Genomic DNA, 16,945 nt, shown 5'->3' with positions numbered 1-16,945 from the left:
AAACACATGACATGTGAGCAACACGTGTATGCGTGGTGTACCTTGCAGTTGGCAAGAGGCATGGTCGGACACTGGTTGGCCGACCGCTTGAGTGACGGCACGAGACCACGTCATGGTCGAATCTGCAGGCACTGCCAACTTGAGCAGCACATTAGAGATGTGAATTGAATCCAGCGGGGTACTTCGATCCCGACTGAGACACGCTACTCCTATAGGCCAAGCAGACACATTCGCATGGAATGGTTAAAGCGGAGCTTCATGTCTACGTCACTCATGCCAATGTAACCAGGATATATCAAGGTCCTCCTGAAAATCACGGCTTTGGCAGGTCGTAATCGGCAGGTTACATGGCCTGGTACTAATATAGGTCAGCCGAATTTCCTCTTGAATTCCTTCCATGTCGACAATCCATGCCACGTCCTGACATATGCTCGTGAGTACGACCGGACATCGAGTATTGTGAGGCCGTGAAAAAGAATGAAATACATCTTGCCTTTTCCTGTGTCGCTAAGTATAACGAGCCTCGGACGACCAGACAGACGGACAAACAGATAGACAACGGCTTTTTGGCGGTGTGCAAGCTCTAGCGCAAGCGCGTATGATTGGCCTTATAAAACCGCATGCCAACCACTGCCTGCCAAAATCAACCGAGTCAGACTAATGCGGGAGCATTAGACGGGCATGTCAGGACAGGTTAAAGTACCCCGGGTGGTCGAAATTTCCCGAGCCCTCAACTATAGGATGTGTCATAGCCCGAGTCGCCGTGGAACGTTAAAACCCATAAACCAAGCTAAAATATCGGCCGCTTGTCGATGACCTCAAATGGTCAAAATTTCCAGACACCTTAACTATAGGGTGCTTCATAGCTTTCGTCGCTCTGGGACGTTAAACTCCATAAACCAAACAAAACCTTTAGAAGACCCATTACGAGCAAAATCCTGCTTCACTCAGTGTGTCGTCACAAAACTACCTGCAAAAAGCCACCTGCCGCTATCAGTTGAATCATTTAATGGGGAACTCTGCTAGGTCTGCTTCTGAGAGCAAAAATTCGGTGCCGTCCAAGGCACAATATTCTGATGACGACACCACTCCGGTGAGCGCTGCCGCAATGTATGTAAGAAGACAGGTATAGTTATCACTGATGAAACGTAACGTTTTCTATACTTATGAAGCATAGTCATAATCGTCAATCGTTACCCATACACATCGTGCAAAGTAGCAGTACTCACCACTTTGAAAGTAGCGTACTGTAAGGTATAAATTTTCTACAGCAATTAAGCATAGCCCTGACTCAGTCATAACAGCACACGTAAGCAGCTTTCAATGTATCTCCTGAATTGTTTCTGTTTCGCGGCGCGTTCTTGGCAAAATAATGCGTTGTGGGACTTGCAGGCGGGATTTGAAGGAACCAGAAGGCAACCACGAGAAAGAAGTTGGAGGCAAAATAAAGAAGGTGGTAGCCATAATATAATATCAGGCCTTTTATGGCAAATGTGAGCATGAATGCTTGCACTAGTTCCACCTAACGTTTCCCCACGTGCACCCTCAGACTCTCTTTCTTCTAGAGCTCAGCTCTTGGACTCCCGTTCTCGGCTTGAGCTGCACTGACGTAGCCGGTGAGCGGTTATAGGGCAGCCTAGGTTCCAGCCTTTCACAGTTGCCACTTGCCAACTTGGTGTGCTACAATTATCTGCCTCCTTACCCGCCTTGGTCATCCCGAACACAGACATTTCCAATACTCTGGTGAATTACGGAGGTGAAATCCTGAGAGACCGCTTAAGGAGATCGCGTCCTACACTTAAAACCGGAGCCTAACTTGAATTGTCGAAAACATTGAGCAGAACCACGCAGACCACATAAAAGAAAGAAGACGAGACACAAAAGACAAACACCTATGTTTCGTCTTCTACCTTTTATGTGGTCTCTATGGTTCGGCTAAATTTTTTCAACAATTCAAGTATGCACCAACTAGCCCAAAAATAGATGTTAACGGAGCTTAACTGCGCCAAGGATACGGTGCCTCGGATGGCCATCTTATTGCAAGTGGTAAACTGCGGCCTGGGGCAACTTCTCACTGTCTTACGAACATTGAAGCCTCGTACAGTACGTTGAACGGCAGTGTAAGAATCCCGAGGGGACTTAATAACACTATCACGCTTTGCCCTTTAAAGTAACACTTAGGTGAAAATTTCCCCTCTCGCCCCCTCCCCATCAATTTTGTTGCATGTTCAAAAAATATCAGATGGAGACAATAACAATACAAAGAAGAAACAGCTACAAGTGGACTCAAACTATATCTTCGCGCAATCGAAACCGAGCGCTGATACATTGCGTCAAAGAACGATAGAGAAGCAACGCGTTTAATTGCTTTCACATTCATTTTCACAAACTTTATTCCAACCGGAAGCTGTGGGAATCGCGCTGTGACACGCTTCCCAAACATTCTCCGATTGGTAGCTAGGTGCCACTGCTCAACCCCAAGCAACTGTGGGACAGTACAGATGATAGAACGGATGCATGCTTTTCGCTCATGTCAATGACGAAGACGCCAGGCTTTCTCCACTTGAGCTAAAATTTCATGTGCCCGCGTATTGTAATCTTTGTTTTCAATTTTCGTTTCAAATTATAGTCAGAGTATTCTTTATAAAGCCTTCGACTTCGAGACAGTGGTTTTCATTCTACAGAAAAGCAGGCGTCAACGTTGTCATTAAAGTTGTGAGCAACAAATGACGGTTACGGTTCTGGCAGGTAGGTTGGCAGGTGTCATGACCGGGCCGTGATTACTCGGCGGCTTGTGTGACGCAAAGAAGCTACATGACATGGACCGAGTTTGCAAGAGCAGCCAACTCATGCATTGAAATGGTAGGAAATAATCGAGCAGGAAAGTGCATTTATGCGAGTGAAGATCCGCAAGGGTAGCCGTAGATTGAAGCCACTAGAGAATTTCAGCATAGCAAGATAGCGGAAATAGGTAATATTACGTTACCGTACGGAAAGCAAATTGTCCCCAAATAGAGTTTTCGTAAACGCCGTGACAAAGCTCCAGACGTATTTCCGTTTGGTCTTTGTACCAGTTATGCATGGGCTTGAGCATTTTCAGACGGTAGCATAGAAGATGAAGGCCACATTAAGCCTTGCGGGACCAGAAGAGAGAGTGCATCTCAAAAAGACCAAAACTGTGCAAAATTACAACCTCAACTTGATCTTAGAAGCGAGGTTAGCCACCGCGAAAAACAGTAACACCAGTTGGTATCGGTAAAAGTGTGAAACCCGACCTTAGCGAGTTTTATTCAGCCCGAAGCGAGTGGCTCTCGTATGGAAGGACGCCGCCATGTTTGCAAGCTAAGTACTCAACAGCCACAACGATATCTTCTGAACATTGTACGAATACGCTAAATCTATTTCTACGTTACGGCTCTGTGCAGGCGCATTTTGGATCCATTATTCCGCTTAACATGGGTTGAGTTGTCTTGGTGTTAATTGTGTTAATGTTAACATTCAATCACATATAGCCTGCTATATAGTAAGCTTTGTTAAGACTGTCGCGTCATAAGGCAAATGGTCCTTATTATTTTTTTTCGGAATTTTTTACTTCAGCGTAAACTAATTCCACCGATCATGCATGCAGGCGAAGGTTACGCCATTCTGTCGTTGCATCACATTGTCAAGCAATGGAGTCTTGTTGTCATAAGTGCGCAAAAACACATGACATGTGTGTGGGTAATCGTCTGTGTATTTCTCTTTGGTGCAACTTCCAAGCGTCTAAAGTTATAACGAGTGAACAAAATATTCTTTTCCGCTGACGATCGAGGACCGTCTAGCCCATGTAAAGAAGCTCCCTCTACACTGCCGACATTTTTGACAACGCAAGAAAGCATAACAGAATCCTCGCTCCAAACCGCCGGAACCTTGTTCGGCTTACGCGTAAGTGGCGCTTCCTATTTATACAAACACTGCGCATCTGGACAGCAGATGAGCCCGACGTACCGTATGTTTTGTATAGAACGCATACAATATAAGGGAATGTAAACTAACTTAGAACGCACGTCACAGTTACCAGTGAAGCAGAAAAAAAAACAAACAAACATACATGAGTGCCCATCTGGCGGCGTCAAGTCGCGTTGGAGATCATCAGAATCGAATTTCTTGCCGAAAAACAGGCATTTGAAGAAAGAGCGACCGCTTACTAAACTCACCAACGCTACACAGCAGCGTCACTGTTTTCGCAATAGGAGGCCGCAGACTCACCCAACGGTGAAAATGTTAACTCCTCCCTCTTCGTGCTCTACGAGAAACGGAAAGAGAAGTGTATGTGTACAAAACGTGTGCTCCTTAAGAAAAAATGGGTGGCCCTGGCAATGCTTACAGAAAACAGAAAACCGACCATTGGGGTAAACAGCGAAAAATAATACTCAAAAAACCACGAAACAGCTTCGAACCAAGCTCGAGCGGCAGGAGGAGCTTCTGGCCCCAGACACCTATTTCCGTGCTATTTGAGAAACGGGATAAGCTTCAGCTTGCAAAGCGTTTCAATTTGCATATATATTCGCCATTTTCCAACTCCTCGAGAGAACCAGCCGAGGAGCGGAATACGTCTTTCAGTCGCGAGCACCAGGGAAGCGAATAACACAAACAGCCAGCAAGGCGGGAAGTTGGTATGATAACAGTACCAAATGCAGCAGCAGCAGCAGTAAAACGAACGTGGACAAACAAGACAACGATTCCAGCACAAAATAGGCCAACACCGTGCCAGCGTGCGGAGCATGCTACAGAAGATAGCGGAGTCAACGACGCCAGAAAGTGGTTCGTGAAAGCGGGCATAATAAGGGAGGAGAGATGAAGAGAAAAGGGAAGGGGAAGAGGTGCTGTCGGATACAGAACGAACGTACCAAAGCTGAACTTTATTTATTTACTTTTATATGTGTCCAGGGCTTCCTAGCGGGCCACAAGGCGAAGCGGTTCGCAGGTTGCGCCTGGTGGCCTCGGGATCCATCTTGGCTACGCGCGGAAGACGGCGGCGGAAAAGAAGGAAATATACAGCGAGCCCTCTACCTATCTCTGATATAAGCACGATGGAGAAAGCGCCCCAGAGTAGCATACCATGCGAAACGACGCCAGCGTGCGCGGCGCAGTCGTCTCAGTTCAGTGAATTCGCGGCCACTGAGAATGGTTTATTATAATATTTCTTACTTCACTGTTACTGGTTTTTCAGTCTTGCTTTGCGAGCTTGTTTCCTTTTTCTGATCTTAGTTCACCGCGATATCAAAAACAGAGACACACACACAAAACGAAGAAGACGAGTGGTAGGTTGGAGCCTCCAGCAGCAATAAGACCGCTGCGGGATCCTTTAAATTGGAGTCTCGTCGTTGCTGTTGGTGTGAGGTAGAAGGAACCGACAACAACAGCAGCGCTGCTGCCGCAGTTGTTGCTGGTTTGTGCGGGAGGTTCGTGCTCAGAGGGAGCCCGGTACCTTATACAGGGCTCTCGCGCATGTATTGTGATGGCCCAACCTGGCCGAACGGCGGCCGTATCAGCAAAATCGAATAGTTTCAGGAGCATAGGCAAACCTAACTGTTGGATGCAAACCTTCTGTCGTTGCTCCGGTTTTGTTTCTTTGCTTTCGCTGAGTACATTTCGGGTGTGTATGAAGGAATGTGCTTACTAGGTGGTAGTGGATTCGTTACTAATCGATAAATGTTCCTTTTTTTTCACATGGTTTTTCATTCTTTCGTTTGACATTTTGCCGTCGCCCAACTTTTTCGGATACTTGCACAGTATCGGCTTTTATTCCTGTATTTATCTTCTCGGATTTTTTGGGTGATAACACTAAGACTTAACAGGTGATTTCGTATTCCTGGCGATCATTTACTTTATTTAACGCGGAATTCCATCTGCTTTAGACGGCCTCGTCCGCACTCCGTGTATTCGTGAAACGCCTTCAATGACTCAAGGCACAGCAGTTACGTGCATAACTATGTCGAGATATTCTGGGAGTTCAAGTCCAACTTCGGTGTAGACCGCTTCTAACGGCGCCTTGAAATACAGGAGTGGTATATTACCGCGGCTCGTTGCGAGTGCATGAAGGAAAAAATCTCACACGCCCATTTTTTACCGCCTTTAACTAAAATGTTTTTCGTGGCTCTTTACATTCTTGTATGTTTGTCTCACCAATCCTACGCTATAGTGTGCTGCGAATAGCTTGTGAGCCTGGGAAACACGATTTCTTTCTTCAGCTTGCAATTGCGGGTTCCGTGCCAAATGTATAAAATTTCTATTGGGCACTTTGGACCACTAAAGTGCGATGAAGTGAAAGCATCTAATTCGCAGTGGTCCGAAGCCCTCCCCCCCCCCCCCCCCCCCCCTATGCTCCTCTTTCTTTTTTTTAGAGCGCAGCTCTTTAGCGCCCGTTCCTGGGTTTCGCGTCGTCGTCGGCGTCGTTGTCAGCGTCGGCCGCGACGGCCTCGTAACCAGCTCCGCCCCCCTTTCATCTCCCCAGTTCGAGCCGGCGCTTCGGCAACCGGAGCCTCGCAGGAAGAGGGGGGGGGTACACTCAGCGGCGAACGATGGGGGCTCGAGCGCGCGCAGCAACCGGAGAACACGAGGAAAGAAAGGGGGAGGGGGGGTCGCCGGAAGCAGCGCTAGCAGCGACTGACTGATGCCGCTGCCGCCGCTAGCGAGTCAAGACAACGTGACTGCGTAGAACACCGTCGTCGCCATGCAGAAAGCGGAGGAGGGGGTCCCCTCTCTTCCTGCGTGGCGTCGAGGGTGCTCTCCAGTTGCCGAAACGCCGGCTCGCTATCAGCGGATCACGGTGCGTGCATCCCGTTCTCACTCGCTTCACTCGCTAGCGGCGTCAGCGGTATCAGTCAGTCGCTGCTATCTGTTCGTAGCGCAACGTTCTTATGGGCCCATGCGCTGCTTCCATTTCTCCGACCACAAAGCTTCTTTCATGACAACCAAGAACTGTTAGTGGAATGTTTCTTGAAGGAATACGTGTGAAAAATTAAAGAAGTTGTCTGTAAGTTCAATGAACAGATTTACTGAATTCATCAACACACACTGGGAGCAGGGGATCATCCCGAAAGACTGGTCGCATGCGAAAATAGTAATGATTCCTAAATCCGGAAAAACCCCCAGCCTGGAAAATCTACGACCCATTTCGTTAACGTCATGTTCGGGAAAGGTATACGAAAGAATTGTGCTTCAGAGCTTGCAGACCCACCTGGAGGACAAAGACTTCATGCCGCTCACTATGTTCGGATTTCGGAAACACCTCTCAACAGAGAACGTCCTCCTGCAGATCAAGGAGAACTGGAGGAGGTGCTTAACACTGTCCGGAAACACGGAGGAATCATCTTGCTCGCGCTCGACCTTAAAGCGGCATTCGACAATGTCAGTCACAGGGCAGTGCTAGACGGGCTCTGCAACTTAGATTGCGGGCAGAAAAATCCACAGCTACGTGAAAGCCTTCCTGAGTAACAGAACAGCCACCACTGGAATAGGAGGCATCAGGACAGACACCTTCCACACCCCTAAAAAGGAACACCGCAAGGCTCAGTGATATCGCCTATGCTCTTTAACATTGTTATGATAGGGTTAGCAAAGAAACTCGAAGAAATTGAAGGAGCCAGGCATGCTATCTACGCTGATGACATCACGATCTGGGTGACCATGGGAATCCTTAGGAGAAAAACAAGACTGTCTACAGAAAGCAGCAGAGAGTGTCACGCATACGCCCGACATTGCGGACTTAAATGTTACCCGGAGAAATCTGAGGTGCTCAGAGTCTACAGAAGCGGATACGATCTGCACAACTCCATAGACGTCTACATAGGGGGGAAGAAGATCCCGGAAGTGTCGCAAATCAAAATCCTAGGCATGCGGATACAAAGCAACTGCCGATCAAACAATCAGGCAGCTAGCAAATACCACAGCGCAGATCACGCGAATGATCGCAAGGATCTCCAACAGAAGACGAGGCATGTCCGAGGAGGACACATGTAGGCTGGTACAGGCCCTCGTTGTAAGTCGCATTGTATATGGTGTCCCTTACCAAACAGCGCTCAGACAGAAAAATGAACTGGAGGCAATCCTGAGGAAAGCCTACAAATTCGCTCTTGGACTACCGGCCAATACCTCGACGGAAAAATTCTCTAAACTGAACATGAACAACACTGTGCAAGAGCACATCGAGGCCCACCTTCTCGCACAGAAAATAAGGCTCATGCAGACGCAAACGGGAAAGAACACGCTGAAATACTGGGCATGAGAGATGCTTGCACAGAAATAAATAGCACGGGGAGCATACCGAAGGAAATAAGAGAGATCATTAAGGTTAACCCGATTCCGAAAAACATGCATCCGAAAATGCACAACGCCAGAAGAGGCAAGGTTGGAGGCACACGAAAGAAGGTTCGCAGAAAAAAAAAGAAAACATACTTTACGTCGACGCGACCACATACGAAGAACAATATGGAGCGGTAGCCAGTGTGTTTGATCACCAGCTTCTGTCACTTTAGCGCCCCAATGCACCCGCGTTGGATGCTAAACTTCTTCCAAAAATGACATAACAAAGCTACGTATGAAGAAGTCTAATGAAAGCTGGCTTTTACGGGTAGTTGAACGCAGTATACTAATCCCATTTCGCCCACTCGGAGGCCGGGCATAAGTAAATTACTATTGACTGGAAGTACAGGAATTACGTCAGTCAGTCAACGTTAAGAAAACCTTTCTAGAGAATATCATAGCGAAGATTTGCCGGGATGACAACAGTAATCTTCTGACTGATGCACTGACCAAGCATTAAAAAAAAAATAGGTTACTCGTCCCTATAAGTAGTTCCCTGAATCCTCGTCTGAAGAACGGCTTCAGTTGACTGACCCCGCCTAAAAAGAGTAAGGTAAAACGTTCTGCACTTGTGCATAAAAATACACTATCCTTCACGTTCCATCTTGCAAGAGTGCTTTTCGAAATTGTGTGTCCGAAGTCAGCCTTGATCCAGCATATTCTACGGCTGCACCAACCTCTTAATGCAGCACAGATGCTGTTGTTTACAATTTGTAGGTTTGAGGCAAAGCTTCTTGTCTTCAGAAAACTAAAAAATAAAAAGCTCTGTTACAGGAGCTTTAGACTCATGATTTCATGTTAAGCATGCACAAGTGCATTCAGCGCTTGTGTCCTTTTGTTTACGAAGTTTTCGCCTACTTGAAAACTGGAACAACACAGTTGCTCAGCGCACTTTCCACATAGATCGACCGAACAGCATCTGTAGCTACCAGCACGAAGTTGCTACGAACACGCTTGACGTGAAGCTAAAGGTCTGCCGTGCTGGCATAAAAATAAAAGCACTCAGCCGTGATTCGGCGGGAGTCTCCGGCGGGGCTGGAGTGAAGCCTTCTCGGTGGACAGCGCTAAGGGGACGAAGTGTCGACGACTGAGAAGCGTTGTGAGCAAAGCGTGCGGAATCGCAGCTTCTGGTATTGATTTTGTGTCCACGCGGTTTGCGTCGCTGTTGCGAAGTGGGCGTCCTGGAATGGTACGCAGTCTGACGATGCGCATACAGGACGAAGAAGGCGGATATTTTCGCGTTTCCTTTCTTTTCATTTCACCAAAAAAAAAACAAAAAAAAAAAAACGGAAGCTGTTGAAGGCGAGGAAACGTACCTGAGATCTTTTTCTTCACTTTTATATAGGTCTTAGACATTACTCACACGACAATAGACTCTAAACGAGTAAAACATAAAGAAAAAAAAGTAAAAAAAAAGTTAAGAATAAACTCGCAATTGAAAGCAGGTTGCGAGAGAACGTTGAGCGAGTCGCAAACTGGGCAGAGAGGCGTCCGGTGCTGGAAATGTTAGCAATTGGACGAGGAAGTCGGAAAGCCGAAAAGGAAGAGTTCACGTGAGAATAAGAAAGAGAAAGAGAGAGAGACAGAGGGAGGTGGGGGGGTTCAGAAGCGAAAATTGAACTTCGCGAGTCTGCGAGTCTGTTTGTGCGCCAGAACGGGCACGTACTAATGAAACGCGGGGAATTGAATTTTCTGGCCTCGTTGCTGACGCAGGTTTCAATCATTTTCAGTCACGTCTTGGAAAAAAAGAAGAAAAAAAAAAGGACAGAAATGAGATGACCTCAAGACGAGGGCTTTTCGTCTTTTTTTTTTGCACCCTTTTAAAGCGTTCGTGTTTTATTTTCGGAGTCAGGTGAACCGAAACTTCGCGAAGGTGGTCGGTTTTATTTGGTTCTTGGACGCGTCGGATTATTTCTGCTTGGCTTGCTTGAGCGAGTTTTCTCTAACATTTAGTCGCCCTCTTGGCTTCATTGCTAACCCCAGGCAAGGCTTTCTTGCTCGCTAGTGCGGTGCCGTCGTAACGAGTGAGAACGGCCTCTTCGTAAGCGCAGAATTGGGTGCTTGCGTCGGTACACAGAGCCTCCCAATATTTGTGCATACAGCGCGACATATGTGTCAGGGCTTTCGGCGCTAGACAGTCAATCGTGCAAAGTTGCAGAACGTACGCATTTTAAAAGGCCTCAAGCAATACGGTAAAAACTGGGGCCCGAATAACGAAGTAACCCTTAAGGTTTTCAGTGACGCTTCACGATGAGAAATAATTATGGCGTCCAATAATTGTTGACTCACAGCCACTGCCAATAAGATGCACAATTTTCAGCCTTAACACGCCTGTTCAAGCGAGATCAGCATACTGACCTTCAGAGAGGACGGTGGTTTGAGCTGCCGTTAATTGCGAGTATACGGCTACCTGGCTGTCCCTAAGCGAGGACATCCGTAAGCGAGGACATGGGAGAAACTGTTATACGGAAGAGCAACATGGACAGCATGGTGACGGCGGCAAGCAGAGAGGGTGCCAACCCTACGCTTACCATCGGTTTTCGGGTTTAGGGTCTCGTTGCATAAGGATCGCGGCTAGACCAAAAGTCGCCTCTTGTATTTTGGTCAGGCCTTCCGATCTCCTGTACTAATATATGCAATGCTCAAGTCAACTATGTATTATATGGATGGGTTTTACAGCCGAGGATACTATACCAGGCCCAATTCCAAAGACTCACGAGGCGGCAGTGGGTGGAATTGAAAACAATAAATAGAAACGCAATGCGCACAATCAGGGCCTTACCAAAACTTACCCCTATCCCTATTCTTCAAGAATCCGCACAGCTGAATACGTTGACAGAATTAATTGAACAACGAGAGGCAACAAGGAATATGTAGCGAAAGTACGTTATGCCCATAGCATCCTTGTATAACAAAGGGAGAGTGCAAACACCAACAATGGCTGACCCCCCCTCCGTGGCAATTCACGACTATTACGACAAACAAGACTACTCTTCTTCGTCGTAAAGAAAACATGGCATCTCGACCTCTGGTTGATGTTCACACAAGTACCTGCATTGCATATATGGACTCGACAATTATAGAAAATGGCGGTAGAACAGCAGCAACTAGCCCAACCCACAGTGAACGAAACGTACCGTCTTTGCCAAAAGTAACCAGGCAACAAGGTCTGCTACTCCGTCACATGGCATTAAATTAAGTCTATATCTGAAGCTTTAAATAGGTTAAAAATGAAGACCATAGCCTGTCCTCACTTCTTAACGAGTTGTGATCATCTGGGAATATTTATTGGCTTTATAATACAAATGAGAAGCAAAACATGCTGCCTAGTTACTTTTGGCAAAGACGGTACATAATGAATATGTATCAGAATACCCGGACCCGCTTGTGATGGAACTATATATGCAATCCGCGATGCTATGGAGGCCATAAATAAAGTAGATTCCATAACAGAAGCCCACATTTGTACAGACTCCTTAGTCGCCGTAAAACAACTGAAGAAAGTGACAAAGACACTGTGTGTAACCCAGGAAATCCACGCACTCAGTAAAAACAACAACAACAACAACAAAAAAAAAACCAGAGATATGCATCCAGATACACTGGACACAAGACGATGCTCAGAACGCTGAGCAGAAAAACGTTGACCACCTTACCCACGAAGTTCCAAACACTAATGCACCCCCTACCAGACTCCCTTTTGATGCCCGCTTCGCTATTTCCATCTTAGCATCCTCTTTAAGGAAAAGTACACGTGCTCTCATTCCCCCGTGTACTTTCTCCCTCCCTCATAACATAACGAGATTGGAGGAGGTTTCCCTTAGAAGAATAAGTGCTGGGGCGGCCCTTACCCCATCGGTAACATGCCATTCGGAATCTGAAGAAGACATCGAACCCACCACATGCCCGAAGTGTTCCACACCAGAAGTGGATATTCGCCATCTGCTGTGGACTTGTGCAGGGACAAGGGCATCAAGGATAAAGACCTACTAACCACAGCAAGGGAAGAGGACTTCTACAAATGGCTCACCGACAACTATAAGAGCAGGTGCCTGCTCCGGTTCCTTACGGACAATAACTTACGCAGGTTTTCATAATATGCTTTATGGCAACCTTGCGTAAAGAAACAAAAAAAAAGCTATATATACGGTCTATAGGGACATGTGAGATCCTGTACTTCCTCGCAGGCTGAAGCAGTGTATAATAGAAGAGTTTATACTGGCACACATGTAATTATTTCACAAGTACAAGTGAGAAGCGTACTTTTTGTTTCTTTTCTTACTTGTTTTTCTTTTTAATCACGAACGCTTGAAGCAGGCTTCGTGTTTATTGGTGCAAATTAGTGCCCCTTCTTCCCTGAAATTCGCCAGGCTGAGCATTGTTTTATAAAATCAGGTTATTAAATCTACCTTATCGCCATCTTATGAGTCGGAGATATAGAAAATTGTGACCCGACTTCAATAAGCAGCGCCACTGATCACAGCCACCAGCTAATAGAAACATTGTGCCACAAGCTGTAAAAAAAATTGGATGTGCAACCAGGCGCCATCGCGGTGACAGTTGTTTATGCTTACTCTTTGTCCTGACTTGTTCCTGGCTAGAAAACGTGCCAACAGAGCTTCAATTAGGTCGACGCTTTTTTTTCAATGACCCCGCTAAGGCTATCTGCAATCTATTGCTGAGCCTGGGGTGACATCAAACTACTCTGGCCAAAACAAATTGTGCTACCTTGGCGAATCCAGAAACGATGTGAGGTCTGAATCAATGCCGCGCGGCGTGACTTCATCCATTAGAGAAGCCAGGCGTAACTATGAGGCTGCAATAACAACAACCAATATACCCAGCTGCGACTAGCAACCAAACAAACAATGGCGAAAAAACGCGCTCTAGAGATGAATAAAAAGTAAAGATGAAGAAAATTGAATAAATCTTCCAGATCTAATGATTGATTACCAGGTTTACCATGAAGTTGTCTTTTTTTTTTTTTTTTTTTTTTTCCCGGTACGAATGGCTTAAGAACAAAACATGGGAGTTTTCGTCCTGCCTTTCGCTAGGCAGGGAAGCCTCAATAGTCGAGTAACCGACAAACATTGAAATGATCCGCTCTCTCTCTCTCCCTTTTTTTCTTCTCCGATCAAACCTCGAGGCCAGATATCCGGGCGCCAGTACGGTCTCCGTGGCTCGGGTAGATGCCTCCCTGCCCTTTGGCCAATACGAGCCCCGTTCCTTTTCATTCGGCGTCCAGCCACAAGACGGCTCTAGCCGCGCACAGCATTAGAGCCCAATTGCCGCTCTCTAATAACCCGGGAACCGATAGTGGCCTTTATAATAACGGTGCCAACGTAATGGCCTCCCGGGCGTCTCCCTTTCCTACAGCGCCCTTTCTTCTTCGCAGTCCAAATTTTTTGTTTTGGTCGTACTACGCCTAAACCCTCACCGATGATCCCAAAGGAACCCAGTGCACACAGAGACGCGCGCACATAAAAAAACACTAGGAAAGGAAATACAGAAATAATAATGAACGAAAGATTAGTAAAAGAGGAAAATAAGGATAGCGAGAGAAATACAGAAAAAAAAAAAGAAAGGTTGGCGACGGGTGGGGAAGCGACTGGAAGGGAGGCTGGAGGGGACGTGACGCTCTTACATCCACGGCCAAACAACACCGAGCGATCGGCGACGACCCCTCCTGCTAGTTGCGTGCAGCTGTGTGAACACTTCATCTTTCAACATATACAATTACTTTTGGAAAGCTGGTTTTCAGCGCCATTCCATAACCCAGAGCATTCTAAGTACGCACTAAGCGAAATGCTCCGTGTTCAGCGTGTGAACGAGATGTAGGGCGTCTGATTGAGAACCATCGCCCGAGGAGCAGATGCGCCTTATAGTGTTGCCAGTTCTAACTCAGTGCAGTATGGTACAACTGTAACGCAAAAACCAAGCTTCCCTCCGTCGCCGGTTCCGTCATTCTCAGTTCTTCTTGCAAAGTCCTACCTTGCTTTTTCGATTCGTGTTTTCTCCGCGCTCTGTTATCGGCGTTCTGCTCTTCATTCCGCGAATGCACCCCAGTTTTTTTACATCCGCTCATGCCTGTTTTTTGTTTTTTTATTTACCTTATCGTTCTTTCGTGTTTTCCTTGCTTGCTGTTCCTCTCTCTCTCTCTCTCTTTTTTTTTTTTTTTTTTCTTATTCTAGCGTACGGGATCCTAACACTGCAACGGCGACGGGTCGACGGAAAAGATCATAGCCCCGCGCAGAAATTATCCATAGCTGGGGTCGGGCACATTCCTAATGACAGCTGCACTCCCATGTCTGTGTTTAGTTTTGTTCTTGGCCGGCTCAAATCTCCCGCATTCGGGTTTCTTCTTGCGTATGATAACGGGGTGATTAGGGTTATTCCCCTCAATATTACCCGTTTTTTCGTTGCGTCAGAACACCGTAAGCATTTTCTCTATAATTTGCATGATCACACTTTAAGTAGAAAAGAAAAGTAGAAAAGTAAGATGGGATCTCCGTCTTCCTTTTTTTTTAAGAAACGAAAATTCTATATCCCCTTTTCTCTGAAGCAAACGGCCTTGCCGTCTTATTACGTAACCACAGACTCGCCTTTCAACCATTGTTTTACGCAAACAGCTGCTTTAAGTTAGAGCTCATATAAGAGTGGTTTGGTTGGTTTGTGGGTTTCTGGGGAGGGGGGGGGGGGGGGGGGCGCATCCGCTCCGCAACTTAATTACAGCCAGTTGAGTGGTTTACAAGAAAGGAAAGGCCCAGTATCTGTCAGTCACGGAAGAGGATCCAGTTGGTATACCGAAAAAATATAATGGCACCATCGAATAAAGCCTCAAGGAAAGGTGTGCGAGTGACAAAATGATTGGTGTGGGTTGATTAGGTAATTAATTAAGGACAAATAAGTGGTTTACATGGAAGGCCCAGTATCTATCCCTCGCGGACAACACAGCAACGCTTAGGCTTACGCATTTCTCCAGTGTATATTCTGCAGTGATCTCGGAAATTTTTTCTTTCAGACGTTTATAGGGGACGCATACCGAGGAAAACGTGTCCTCCTGGGAAACTATGACCAGGTTCTATGTGCAGTAGTTGACCGGCGTGCTAGAAGCTCAGCGCAGCAACTGATCGCTGTGTAGGGTCATAGTGTACAGTCGCGGGGCTCACCTGAATACAAGAGAGTTGTCCCGGCGCACGCCGAGAAAGGGCAACGCGAAGGTGGCCACCCAAGCGTCGGTGACGGCGCAGTCGAAGTAGGGCGCCGTCCACACGCCATCGCGGGCGGCCACCTGCAGTCCCGCTGCTACGTCTAGCACGCTGGTGCCGTAGCGGCGTAGCAGCCACGCCGTGTAGTTGGCGCCCGCCAGCCGGGCGAACCACGCGCACTGGTCCACCGAGTCGGCCTCGTACGAGTAGTTGCGGTGGAAGGCGAGGCCGCCCGTGGGCGCAGCGTACGCGAAAACGCTCAGCACGGGCGCCTCGCGGCCCCGCGGCACCACGAGGAGGCCACTGCCCAGCACACCGTCCTCGCTGAGAACGTTCATGCGGGCCAGGGTGTAGTACAGGTCCTCGCCGTACACCAGCTCGGTGTCGTTCTGCAGCCGCGCCGACAGCGACGTGAGCAGGTTGGCCGTGCGCACTGCCACCTGCGCCTGGCGCTCGAGCAGCGGCGACGCCGTGGCCGAGGGCCGCGCGTTGGGCCGCACCCCGAGTGGTGCCAGGGACACGCGACTGCACGTGGTCCAGGAGTGGGACTCGTGCACGAGCTGCAGAGCGGCCGACACGTTTCGGCCTCGGCGCACCAGGCTGAGCACGGCGTCGGACCAGCGCGGGTGCGGCGCGCTTGTGGAGGAGGAGGCCGGGAGGGCGGCCGGCCAGGCTGCCAGCTGGCCGGCCACGAGCAGCCAGGCGCAGAGCAGACGGCGGCAGCCCATGGGGGACCCGGCTCAGGGCCCCGACGGCATCGCCCGCCGCGCTGGCCCGCTGCCCTGCGGGGTGTGTCAAAAGAGCGAATGAGATATCACTGAAGGTTTCCTTGCCATTATAACTGTGCCAGGATAGCCCCTAAAGCAAAGGGTACTCAGCAATCACTTGCAACAACGTCCACTAATATGTCCTCTGTTTGGGACTTCTAATTGTTAGCTTGCAACGTAGACATAACACTGTGGCCGTAGCTACGTTCATAAGCAAGGCTATGCCAGGCGGCGGGACTTTCATAAAGGGTAGTTCATATTTTATGAACGCTCTCATTATAAGTATGGTTTGGTTTGGTTTATAGACCACAGCACGAATGGTAAATTGGACGCCGTCATTTTGAGGGCGCTGTAGACGCTGCAGCGAAACGAAAGCTCCGGACTGCCAAACGAGGCGGCCACGGATATATATATATATATATATATATATATATATATATATATATATATATATATATATATATATATATATATATATATATATATATATATATATATATCGCTTATGCTCTTGCTTTTCACCCATATTTTTGCAACTGGCTGTTCGTAAAATCGACGAAAATGAATTTTAACCTCAAGACAAGACGGTTTTGCACATCTCGCGACGGCAGGGGCAGCAACAGC

At 47.6% G+C, this 16,945-nt stretch overlaps 1 protein-coding gene across 1 annotated transcript in view; it reads right to left on the bottom strand.

Annotated features, from left to right (window-relative positions):
- Nucleotides 1–16,297, bottom strand: part of smog (G-protein coupled receptor 158 smog) — a 139,644-nt gene extending 123,347 nt beyond the window's left edge. The window contains exon 1 of the mRNA XM_084605558.1: nucleotides 15,516–16,297. Within this exon, the coding sequence (XP_084461684.1) occupies nucleotides 15,516–16,282 (767 nt within the window). The 5' untranslated portion in view covers nucleotides 16,283–16,297. The remainder of the gene's footprint in view (nucleotides 1–15,515) is intronic.
- Nucleotides 16,298–16,945: the final 648 nt, after the last annotated feature.

The sequence above is a fragment of the Amblyomma maculatum genome, chromosome 6, assembly GCF_055883805.1.
Source record: "Amblyomma maculatum isolate TAMU_Amacu chromosome 6, ASM5588380v1, whole genome shotgun sequence".
NCBI classification, from domain to species: domain Eukaryota; kingdom Metazoa; phylum Arthropoda; class Arachnida; order Ixodida; family Ixodidae; genus Amblyomma; species Amblyomma maculatum.
Note: the sequence above shows the minus strand (reverse complement) of the source record. Positions and strands in the feature narration are given on the sequence as shown.